Source organism: Lampris incognitus, chromosome 11 (genome assembly GCF_029633865.1).
Source record: "Lampris incognitus isolate fLamInc1 chromosome 11, fLamInc1.hap2, whole genome shotgun sequence".
NCBI classification, from domain to species: domain Eukaryota; kingdom Metazoa; phylum Chordata; class Actinopteri; order Lampriformes; family Lampridae; genus Lampris; species Lampris incognitus.
The window spans coordinates 4,267,057-4,280,154 of record NC_079221.1 but is presented as its reverse complement, the minus strand read 5'-3'; the positions used below and the strand labels follow the sequence as shown (position 1 = coordinate 4,280,154).

Genomic DNA, 13,098 nt, shown 5'->3' with positions numbered 1-13,098 from the left:
TGGGAGTGATGAAGAAGGACAGGATTAGGAACGAGTATATTAGAGGGACAGCTCAGGTTGGACGGTGTGGAGACAAAGCAAGAGAGACAAGATGGAGATGGTTTGGACATGTGTGGAGGAGAGATGCTGGGTATACTGGGAGAAGGATGCTGAATATGGAGCTGCCAGGGAAGAGGAGAAGAGGAAGGCCAAAGAGGAGGTTTATGGAGGTGGTGAGGGAGGACATGCAGGTGGCTGGTGTGACGGAGGAAGATGCAGAGGACAGGAAGAGATGGAGACGGATGATCCACTGTGGCGCCCCCTAACGGGAGCAGCCAAAAGTAGTAGTAGTAGTAGTGGTGGTAGTAGTAGTAGTGGGTCTCAGTTTGCAGATGGACTGTGTGATACCGTGGCATCGTGTGCAGCTTTGCAGCGGCATAGACAGCCGACAGTCTGTGAGAGTGATGAAGGAAAACAAAGCATGAGAAAGATCTGCTTTTGTGCTGGCAGACGTCTTGGTTCTCAGTCCGATTAGACTTCTACATTGTTCACAATCTTGGAGAGTAGCTGGTGTAAGTTTTCTAATTTATACAATAGATATGAGGATATATCTAAGGATGAGCTTATAAGGTACAGGATACTCAGCTGGGACTGAACCTGGGGCACAGTTAACAAGATGACTTTCACCAACACCACGTGGAAAGTTGTGCCTGAGAACATGCGCTGTACAAGCCTCATGCACACATCAACAACTCTGAGCTGCAGTCAGTAGAAACAGATACGTGTGCCCCTTTTCCACCGCATGGTACCGGCTCGACTCGACTCTACTCGCTTTACTTTTGGAGATTTGGTTTTCCACTGCAGATAGTAGCCCCTCACGGCGAGGCCCCGCTGGCGTGTTGACTAGTTTGGTTTTTTTTAAAGATTTTATTTATATCCATCCATCCATTATCCGAACCGCTTATCCTGCTCTCAGGGTGGCGGGGATGCTGGAGCCTCCCCCGGCAGCCATTAGGCGGCAGGCAGGGAGACACCCTGGACAGGCCGCCAGGCCATAAATATAAATAAATATGCATATATTTATATTATATTCTATTGCTGGGACAGGTTCCAGCATCCCCGCCCCCCCCCGAGAGCAGGAAGCGGTTCGGGTAATGGATGGAGGGGTACTTTTATTTATTTATTTGTTGTGGTATTTTCATGTCACCTTCTAGTATCGGCTCAGCTCACCTGGAACCTCGATTGAGGTGGTACCAAAAAACGTACCTGGTCCCAGGTACTATCCCTAACCTGTGCCCAGTGGAAAACCAACAAAAAAGAAAAGGGGGAGTAGAGTTGAGTGGAGTTGAGTGGAGCCGGTGCCGTGCGGTGGAAAAGGGGCATTAGATGGTTATTAAAAGTAACTGACATGAAATAAAGACTTGAGGCAGCCCTCACTTCTTTATATAGCTTCTTTTTTTTTTCCGTTTCATTTTTTAACAATATTCAATGTGACTCTTGCTGAATTTCAAAAGGGAGCGAAAAGGCCAAAAGACGACAGAACCCCCAGCCCGGTACCGGCCGCCTGTCTCTTAACATCTCAGGTGCTTCTTGCTGGACATGTCGTTCCAGATGCGGTGCATCTCCTCCGGGGAGATCTGGTGAACGGTGATAACCCGCCGGTACCTGCACAGACTGTAGGCCATCTTCCAGTGATTGAAGCCACTGTTCTGATAAGGGTGTATACCCATCTTACGCAGACACAGGCCCACGTACACGTCCTCCAGGTGTAACAGTCTGGTGTGTAACGAGGTCTTGTAGATGAGCTCCGCCACGTCGGCTGAGAACACGTAGCCTGTGCCGGAGCAGAACGGGGGGTATTTACTCTCGGGGTACAGGTCTCTGGGCATGTACCACTTACTGCGCATGTCCCTGATCGGACCCCCGTTGATCACGTAGCCTGTAAAATATCTCCTCCTTGGCTTGGTGGTGGGCTTGAGCAGCTTGTAGATCAGGTTGTCCATGTTGACGAAGATGTCGCTGTCCGTCTTCAGGACGTACTGGGCCTTGGGGCAGAAGGTGGCCACCCAGCGCATGCCCATCAGCGTCTTGAGAGTGAGGTTGTGGTAGGAGTCGACGAAGTCCTCCACCACGATGTCGTGGAAGATCTGGCTCTCCTGCTCCACCATCTGGTTCAGGACGGAATCCGTGTTTTTCCCCAGGAGGAAGACGGTGAGGACGCGGAAGTCGCTGAAGGTGCTCTCGTCCCCCCAGGTCTCCCGGATGGCCTGGCGGGCGTCGAACTCCTTGTGCGTGGTGCTGATGAGGATGACCAGAAAGGGTGTGACGGAGTCACACTTCTTGGGCTCGTTGATGACGAAGTCAAAGGCGTGTGGGTTGAGCGGCCGGGTGCGGATGTTGCTGAAGGTGACGTTTTTCTGGGGTTTCACCGTCTTCCGTACAGGCACGGAGATCTGCTCCACGTACGAGGCCGTCGGCCGAGAAATGCTGAAGTACCACAGGGCGCTCGCCCAGCAGACCACCGTCAGCAAGTAAAAACAGGACACTTTGGAAGGCATTATGCCGCATGTAGGTGTATGTTAATGTGCTGGATCTTGTAAGGCTCTCTCTCCATTAGCGAGGCTTCTCCCTGCGAGGCAGCGTGAAGCTGCTCCAGCGTGCAGCTTGACATTAATTGTCAGTAATGGATTACTCCAGAGGGAAGCGACGCTGCTTGCTTTTTAATGCAGAGGAGTTGGAAATTGTATGGATATTCAATTTCTCTTCTGGACTCTCCCGCTTCTCCATTTACATCTGCAAAAGACAGAGAGGGAGAAGATGTGCATCAGCATAAAACACATGATTTGTTCGAGAGACACCCGCAGCACATTCTTTTGCTAGAAGGTTTTCCGGTGAGACACGAAAAGCACCGTAACACTTCCTGTAAAGTCACTAATCTCAGTAGTTGTAGTTCAAGCAGGAATATAAACTGAACCGTGGATTTACAACCAGCAGCTGCAGGATGATGCCGACTGAAATGTGATGCGGCCTCTTGACAAACGTGAATCGCACAATAAAACACGTGTGACCGCTACTTCGATATGGAGACTTTGATAAAATACTGTAAAAACATGACAAAACACTGCATTTGGAAACTGAATGCTTGTGATTGGACCGATCTTGTGGGGGCTTGATAAGTTGATAAGTCACATGTGAGTTTCCAGAATTGCCAGAGGCTCTTCGGAGTATATTCTAAGAGGGAATCGAAGGTAACCCGTCCATCCATCCATCCATCACCCAAACCACTTATCCTGCTCTCAGGGATGCCGGAGCCTATCCCAGCAGTCACTGGGCGGCAGGCGGGGAGACACCCTGGACAGGGGCCATCACACAGGGCCATCACACACACACACACACACACACACACACACACCTAGGGACAATCTAGTATGGGCGGTTCACCTGACCTACATGTCTTTGGACTGTGGGAGGAAACCCACACAGACACGGGGAGAACATGCAAACTCCACACAGAGGACGACCCGGGACGACCCCCAAGGCTGGACTACCCCGGGGCTGGAACCCAGGACCTTCTTGCTGTGAGGAAACTGCACTAACCACTGCCCCACCGCACTGGGAATCAAAGGTAATCAGTATCTTATGTCATGCCAGTGACTCACATTTGGAGAAAACACGTGTTGTGGGTAAACAAGCTTGTGCAAACCTGCTTCTTCCATCTCGGGAACATCGCGAAAATCAAACCAGAGGTGTTGAATTACTAATCCATACCCTCATTTTTGCACGCTTTGACTACAGCAGTGGTCTTCTCTCCTGTCTCCGCCCAGCAGCCCTGTCCCGCCTGCAACTCGTGCAAAACGTCTTAGATCCCACATCCCACCACTCCTGGCATCCCTTCAGTGGCTCCCTGCGGAGTACAGAACAGACCGAGATACTGCTCATCACATACAAGGCCCTGCATGGTCTGACCCCCCAACTTCTGCATCCTTACTCCCCCTCTAGGCCATCAGATCCTCCGACCGGGGTCTCTTATTTGTACCCCGCTCCCTCCGCAAATCCAAAGGTGACTGTGCTTTTGCCGTCAGGCCCCCCCCCCCCCCGTTAGATCAGCTGGGTCTGAACAACTTTAAAAAGACTTTGCAGACCCCACCTCTACCGACTTGCCTTCCCCGCAGTGGGGCTGTATCTTTACTTTTCTGTGTGTAACTGTACACGTATGTTGTCTCTTTTTCTGTGTCTTGTGCAGCGCTTTGTGACTTTGTGTTAAAAAGGTGTTGCATAAATAAACTCCCACTTTCTTTCTCACCGATCAGTCGAGGAAAATGTGTTGTGCAGACAGACAGGAAGCCACAGCCGTACCAGTTCGTGACATGAGGAGCTGCGACACAGAAACAGCCTCGGCCCCGCCAAACCCAACTGCACTGTGTGCGACTTGTGTAGGCTGCAGGTACAGCAGAGAGACGACACAAAACACCTCCACAATAAACCAGCACGCTGAGGTGATGAAGCGCTGCTGCGACGGGCCGAAGGTACTTTGGTAACAGATGGCGTGGCCACGGTGCTCACATGTTCGATTGCACTTGGATCAGCTCAGTGGCCCCGACGTTCAGCGTGAGGCAAAATAGGACCCTTGATGGGGATGGCCGGAGAAAATGCCAGAATGCTTTTTCGAAAAGAGAATCCGGGCTTGGTTGAATTCTATCAAACGCTTGGAAAAATTCAAGTTTACATTGCAGGGGAATGCAAATAGATGTGAAAGAGTCTGGAGGCCTTTTCTTACCTACGACGATAACCTAACCCAAATAACAGACCGGGGCAGTTCATAACCTAACCGTTTCTCGGTTGGAGCGGAACTGTAGCAGTCTAATTAAGGATTAGTTTAAAAAGATAAAAATGAGTTTATCTTTTTATTATGAATTAATTTTTTTCTTTTCTCCCTTGTCTGTGTTTATGTGAATGAGGTGGTTGTATATCTATCGTATATTTATTTGTACTTGATGTCACTTCAGAGGATGTTGGGGGGGGGGGGGGTTGGAGACATGTTAGGGAGCAGGGGAGGGATGGAGATAATACTGGATTTACTTCATGTGTTGATTCTGTGATTTGTAACATGCAAAATCCAATAAATGTAAGTTTAAAAAGTACTGACACTTGAAGTGGCAGTTCGAGAAGGCCTTGCAGTAAAAGTCATGCTGGGGTACAGTGGGAGGGAGACGGAAGCTCGCCACACTGGCCCAGTGGTCAGCACTGTTGCTTCACAGCAAGGAGGTGCTGGGTTCGAACCCCAGGCCATCCCAGCTCCTTTCTGTGTGGAGTTTGCATGTTCTCCCCGTGTCTGCATGGGTTGCTCTGGTTTCCTCCCACCATCAAAAAGACATGCATGTTAGGGTTATACTCCCGCCTGTGCCCCTGAGCAAGGCAATGGGAAGAAGAACTGGAGTTGGTCGCCGGGCGCTGCAGCTGCCCACCGCTCCTAGCTGCACGGCTGTCCCCAGTTTCCAGTGTGTGTATGTTGGGACGGGTTAAATGCAGACATGAATTTCCCCACGGGGATTAGAAAGAGTGACTCTTACTAGGGGGGCAACGACTAATCGACAAAAATGATGACAAAATGTTTGTTTGCTGTGTTTTGAAACGATAACATTTGCTTTGTATGTTTGAAATAAAGACCTACCTACCTACATACCTCTAAAATCAGTTGCCAACGAATTTAATTGTCGACAATTTGTCGGTTACGTCATCGTGCATGTATTTCATTCTGTGGAACTGAGCCCCCCCCCCTTTTTCTCCCCAATTGCATCAGGCCAATTACCCCCCTCTTCCAAGCCGTCCTGGTCTCTGCTCCACCCCCTCTGCTGATCCGGGGAGGGCTGCAGACTACCACATGCCTCCTCCCATACACGTGGAATCGCCAGTCACTTCTTTTCACCTGACAGTGAGGAGTTTCACCAGGGGGACGCAGCGCGTGGGAGGATCACGCTACTCCCCCCAGTTCCCCCGAACAGGCGCTCCAACCGACATGAGGAGGCGCTAGTGCAGTGACCAGGACACATACCCACATCCAGCTTCCCATCCGCAGACACGGCCAACTGTTTGTAGGGACGCCCGACCAAACTGGAGGTAACACAGGGACTCGAACCGCCGATCCCCCAACACTCTAAGTACAAAGACCATCGGGCTTCAGTTTTTGAGAGGTGTGAGGTTTGGGCTATCTGCCTACAATCGGACCTTCCAACACAAGGTAACAACACAAACAACTTTGTGGAAAGTGCAACGAGGGTCCTGAAGGACAAGATCTTTTACAGGCTGAAGGCCTACAATGTCACACAACTGGTAGACTTCATCACAACCAGGCTGGAGGCATATTATGTGATGGATGTGGCAAACAACAGGACCACGAAGCAGCAGCCCAAATTCAAAGGCATCATGAATGCTGACAGAATAGTCAAGGTGTGTATTCTCAATGCATATTGGCTCATATTGTATAGTTCACAACAAACAATGTTCGTAATATCACCTTCAACATTCTTCTCTTTTTTCATATTGTAGGAAGATGAGTCAAACGATACCGTTCCCAGTGCATCAGCAGATGCCATGTACCTGGTGAATGTGTCTATGGGCACATGCACCTGTCCAGATGGTAACAGTGGTGCTCCCTGCAAGCACCAGCATGCAGTAATGCAGGCTTTCAAGCTGCAAGGCAGCGCCTTCTTTCCAGTCACCTCACCCGCTGCAAGCAAGTTGTTTTATGAGACTGCCACAGGTACAGTACTTAGGTTGCTTGTCCGGGAATGTCATCAGCTTCATATTCTGAGATAGTCCTAGCCCTGATGAAGAGTTTGCATCAGTGCAAAATGTGCACATTTGTACAAATTACATTTGTAACTACATTAGTACATGTAAGCTTTGAGTTGATAAAAGAATATAAAACAGAACATTAAAGTTCAAGTTGCAAGGGAATTAATACTATAGTGGTGTTACACCTTTTGTTATCAGACCATGGGTTTGGAGTTTGAGAGGGAGGAAACCTTTGAGGAAACTCCATCCACTGCAAGTGAGTATTGTGCAGAAGTGCACAACACTCTGGGCCACCTCGGGCCAGCTGATTAAACTGTTCGGTCGCCCACAGGGCCAGTAGGCAGGCAGGGAATACACCAATCTAAAACAGTAAGCGACACAAATTGCCAGAGAAAAATTTGCCTTAATGTCAAGACCTGTGCAGTGTTTATGAGTAATATGCAGGGTTTCATGTAACACACACAAAGATGATCAGAGATTAAGACATGTGCTCTTGCCAAATAGGCACCCAAGAACAAAGTGGCTCACCACCTGCAGAAGGCTCACCACCTAGAGAAGGCTCACCACCTGCAGAAGGCTCACCACCTAGAGAAGGCTCACCACCTGCAAAAGGCTCACCACCTAGAGAAGGCTCACCACCTGCAGAAGACTCACCACCTGCAGAAGGCTCACCACCTGGAGAAGGATCACCACCTGGAGAAGGATCACCACCTGGAGAAGGATCACCACCTGCAGAAGGATCACCACCTGCAGAAGGATCACCACCTGCAGAAGGCTCACCAACTGCAGAAAGCTCACCACCTGCAGAAGGCTCACCACCTGCAGAAGGATCACCACCTGGAGAAGGATCACCACCTGGAGAAGGATCACCACCTGCAGAAGGATCACCACCTGCAGAAGGATCACCACCTAGAGAAGGCTCACCACCTGCAGAAAAATCACCACCTGCAGAAGGCTCACCACCTGCAGAAGGCTCACCACCTGCAGAAGGATCACCACCTGCAGAAGGCTCACCACCTGCAGAAGGATCACCACCTGCAGAAGGCTCACCACCTGCAGAAAGCTCACCACCTGCAGAAGGATCACCACCTGCAGAAGGATCACCACCTGCAGAAAGCTCACCACCTGCAGAAGGATCACCACCTGCAGAAGGCTCACCACCTGCAGAAAGCTCACCACCTGCAGAAGGATCACCACCTGCAGAAGGATCACCACCTGCAGAAGGATCACCACCTGCAGAAAGCTCACCACCTGCAGAAGGCTCACCACCTGCAGAAGGATCACCACCTGCAGAAGGATCACCACCTGCAGAAGGCTCACCACCTGCAGAAGGATCACCACCTGCAGAAAGCTCACCACCTGCAGAAGGATCACCACCTGCAGAAGGATCACCACCTGCAGAAAGCTCACCACCTGCAGAAAGCTCACCACCTGGAGAAGGATCACCACCTGCAGAAGGATCACCACTTGGAGAAGGATCACCACCTGCAGAAGGATCACCACCTGCAGAAAGCTCACCACCTGCAGAAGGATCACCACCTGCAGAAGGATCACCACCTGCAGAAAGCTCACCACCTGCAGAAGGATCAGCCAGTCAACGAGAGCATCTTGACGATCGCCTCAAAAGTATGTTTAAGGGGCTGTTGGAGAAACTGAGACAGGATGAAACATTCCAGGCACCCATAAAATCTCTTGTCTCCTCTTACGAGAAGGTTGCGACCGACAGTGCGCTGATTTCAGCGTTGTCCACATTTGGAAAACCAAGTAGTGCGGCCACTTCAGCCAAACTACCAAAAACGCAGGCAAGGAAACGCCTGCAAACGAGCGCAGCAACTGGTGTGCAACCTACAGCTGTGGCTCGACAGAAGGTACCACTTGGAGGCAGACGGCCATCGATCACTGGACGACCTCCTAAAAGAGCCCGGAGAGATCATAACTATGGCCGAGTTAAAGAGGGGGGCAGTGCACTGCCCAAAAGATCGGCACCACACTCACTTTCTCAGTGTGTGACTGATGGTGTGTCCCTGGGTCGCAAACAGAGCAGCAAATAAACTGTGTTGTATTAAAAAAAAAATAACAGCATGTTTATGTAGGCCTAAGTATTCTGATTTAAACGACAAAAATTCTCAAAACAAATCACAGACTATGCCTTTTTTAATATATACATATGCCAGTTCTGAAAATTTGAATCGACAGGTCATGTAAATATTGTGTATAAAAAGACCAACAAATAAAAATAAAACACACACACACACACACACACACACACACAGGTTCCCCCTGATTAAATAAATATTAATTACGTAAATTATGTGTTGGTATATTTATTTATTATAAACTTGCATTAACTTTGTTAGAGGTTTGCCAGAAGGCCCTTTTTGTAAGAGTATTATAGTGTAACGTGCGTGGATAAGTAGGCACGTTAGCCCCTGGATAACGAGTCGGACCCTTTAGTCGCCCCTGAACTCGCTACAATAATGTTTGTGTTACGCATATTACACAGTTACTGTAGGTTGAAGCCCCTTAAGGGTCAGACCCTCAACATGCTGCTACCTCCAGAATTAACAATGTCACTGAAGCCGATGCATCACATTTCTAATTAGTCTGGTCTACGTTACAATACGTACGTGTCAGAGGACACGTTTTTGCGAGAGCGAAATACGTGTATATGGACACGTATTAGTTGCCACTGGGGCCGCAATCCCGTCTTCTGGCCACTGGGGGGCGCAATCCTGTCTTGTAGGTCTAGGCAGAGCTGTATCGGTCGGGATTCACCACAATTTCTCCACCACACAAGGTAATGTTATATCTAATACATACTTCAGTAAAATGTTAATTTAGACATCCTTTCTATAGACGTCAGTAGATTTTCGGGGGACGACCCAACAAACTCTGGGCTAGCACTGCTCCAGCGCAGTTCAAATGTTCTAACGTTAGTGTTAGCTAGTCCCTGCCTTGGGCTGCGGAGTTTCCTAAATTGTAAACGCCATACATATAACGTTAATTCAATAATGTGGTACATATCTGCTTCAAAACATAATATGAAGATAGCAAATGTAGCTACGACTCACATATTAAGAACATTCGCTTCGCTTCGCATCGCTCCGCCATCTTTGTTCAATATTTTTGACATTCTAGTGCGTCATGACCATGGTCACGACAGACCTAGTAGACTGCAGGGCGCCCCTAGCGGCATATGTGAGATACGTGTCAGTGAACACGTATAAGTGACTTGCAGAAGCGTGTCCACAGACACGTAAAGAGGAGGCGACCGGTCTGTTATTGCGCCTATGAAAATAATGGCGAAAATAACAGATAAATGTCTTCAGTATATCTGTGGTGGTGGTAGGATCACATTAATATATAGAGATAGCACAGTAGTTGTTTTGATAAATATGTATCGTATGTTGATGTAATGGGCGAAGATCGGTTATAACTCTGGTAGCCCCCCCCCCTTCCCATCCACCCCTGTATGCCTGTTGTCTTGTTTCCCCCCGTTTACTGTAAAGCCACTTTGAGTGTTAGAAATATAAGTTTAATTTACTATTATTATAACTTACGCGAGCTAACGTAGCGGACTAGCCAGGCGTTGTCAGGGCAACGAAGGAAGCACATGCTTTGGCAGGAGCAACGCGAACGTCAGAGCGGCAGCGTCTCACCGGCCAATCAGGTAGCGCTTCTTTTATGAATATTAATAAACCTTCCCCTGCCACCCTGCATTTCGGACCACCCGGACGCCCTGTGGAACGGAGCTAAACACCGTTTCACCGGAGCCGGTGACGGAAGTAGCGAAGCGTCTCCGGAAACGGAAGCGGCAGGACAGCTAATACAAAACAGCAAAATGGCGCCTGCCGATGCAACGCCACCGCGTCATAAAGCATCTAAATCCGGCGAGCATTTCGCCCTCAACGTGGCAAAGGAAAGGATGACCTGCCAGATGTGAAAGGTGGGCCTTGCTCATCATGGGGGCGCCGCAGTAATGCAGGAGCATGTGAAGAGGCGGCGCGTTGGACATCCGGACGCGCCTCGGTGAGCTCGTTAGCTTGTTAGCTAGCTAGCTATGAACAGACGGAGTTGTCTTGGCTTTTAACGTTAACATAAGGCCAACACAACTCCGTCTATTCCTGCGTGCAGGATTCTAACAGTTTAAAAGAGTAGTGTTACCCTTTTGCCTGACAAATGTCTTTTTTAGTCAGATGTACGCAGTCCGACCCCGAAGAAGAGTGACGGTACCATGGATGGCTTTATGCAGAAGAAGAGACGTGTGGACCGAGCCAGTACTACACATGACGAGGCCGCTCTGCATGGCTGATGGCGAAGGGGTTCAACAAACGATTCGCCAGCCAACCCCGAATAGTCAGTGTCTTTATTGTCCCTTACAGGGAAATTGATTTGCAGCCAGTATATTAAAACTCTCACACAAAAACGAAACATACACACACCAAGGCAGAATTGGCAACAGGACATGGTGGGCAAGGAGAACCAAAGGAGTTCAAAGATACAGACCGTGGAAACAAGTGATGCGCAGACTACAGATGAACACTATCTACCATTTAACAGCGGGATGGCAGTGGGGACAAAGGAAGCCTTGTATCTCTTAGTCCTAATACAGGGCGTCCTCAACCGACGACCCGAGGGTACCAACTCAAACTCTAACCGAAGAGGGTGAACTTGGCACTCCAGAAGGGAAGTAGCCCTTCTGAACACCTTCCTATGATAAAGGTCAGTCAGCTGGGCTTGACTTCTCCCTGAAATCTTACTCGCCCATTTGATGAGACTATCAAGCCTTTTTTTTAATTGGCCAGAGTCACATGACCAAACCAAGCAACAACACAGTACATTAAAACTGTGTCAATAAAACTTGTATAAAAGAGAGTCATCATCTGGGAGGAGACATTACATGTCCACATCTTCCTCAGGAAGATGTCTTTGTTGGACCTTCTTAGATGTGGAAGCCCCCCTGCCACCCAGAACCCATTTCACCCACCTGATGGAGAAGAAATATGAGACAACCTTTCTGAAGGTATGTGTTTAATAAAAACACACACAATAGCAATTATATGTTTGATATAAGCAATCATATATTTAATATAACGACAGAAGTTATGAAGAAATAATATTAAGATTGCTGATCAATCATTTTGATTTATCTTTTGTATCAGTAGTAGCCCAGTGTTTAATAGAACAAGTATTTTTGAATGAAGTATTCATCTTTATTGTCTTTATTGGTAGTTAGCACATGCCTAAAACAACCTCAAGTTAAATGTGAAATTAAGAGCTATTGTTTTGTGCGATTCATTATCTGACTAGTCGACTATCAGAATAGTCGTTAGTTGCAGCACGACATCTCACCATGGAGAACTTGTGAAGACGGCCCTGGTTGCGTCTCTATACGTCCCTGACAGACGTTGTTTTTCATTATACATTTTTCAGACTGGTAGGCATATGCCATTTTATCTCATGCACTTCTTCTGAATTAATTTCAGCCCCAGGGGAAATATTCAGGAGAAAAAAAAACGAACGCGTTTTGATGTATTGTTCATGTTACAACACTTACAACAGTTGATGCAATAAATTGTCACGGCAGAGAGCTGCCTGTTTAATTCTAGTCATTTCAAGGTGCACAGGCCTTTTTGCTGTGACAAATGATATAAGACCTTGGGATGAGTTTATATAATAGCATGACAGCAACATCCTCACTCATCCCGCTGCGGTATTTGTCAAAGCTATAAAATGTGCTGTTTGATGCGATTTCATTTAAAAGTAACAAGACTGCTTTATTGAAAAAAGTTCAACAGCATCAATCCCTGTTCTGTAATTCACTGATGAACTCTGTAGCTCATTTCAGTGCAAACTTTCATACAGGTGATAAAGTACACATCTGGGTGGCGTAGCAGTCTATTCCGTTGCCTACCAACACGGGCATCACCGGTTCGAATCCCCATGTTACCGCCGGCTTGGTCGGGCGTCCCTACACACACAATTGGCCGTGTCTGCGGGTGGGAAGCCAGATGTGGGTATGTGTCCTGGTCGCTGCATTAGCGCCTCCTGTGGTTGGTTGGGGTGCCTATTCGGGGGGGAGGGGGAACTGGGGGGAATAGCGTGATCCTCCCACGCGCCACGTTCCCCTGGCGAAACTCCTCACTGTCAGGTGAAAAGAAGCAGCTGGTGACTCCATGTGGTAGTCTGCAGCCCTCCCCGGATCGGCAGAGGGGGTGGAGCAGCGACCGGGACGGCTCGACAGAGTGGGCCGGATACAATTGGGGAGAAAAAAAAGGGGGGGTATATATCTTGGTTTTTTTCCCCCCCAATTATCATTGTTGT

At 48.5% G+C, this 13,098-nt stretch overlaps 1 protein-coding gene across 1 annotated transcript; it reads right to left on the bottom strand.

Moving 5' to 3' along the window:
• Positions 1–1,550: 1,550 nt before the first annotated feature.
• On the bottom strand, positions 1,551–2,537 carry b3galt1b (UDP-Gal:betaGlcNAc beta 1,3-galactosyltransferase, polypeptide 1b). The gene has a single exon (XM_056290102.1). It carries the CDS (start codon positions 2,535–2,537, stop codon positions 1,551–1,553), a length of 987 nt encoding a protein of 328 aa, XP_056146077.1.
• Between the last annotated feature and the right edge of the window lie 10,561 nt (positions 2,538–13,098).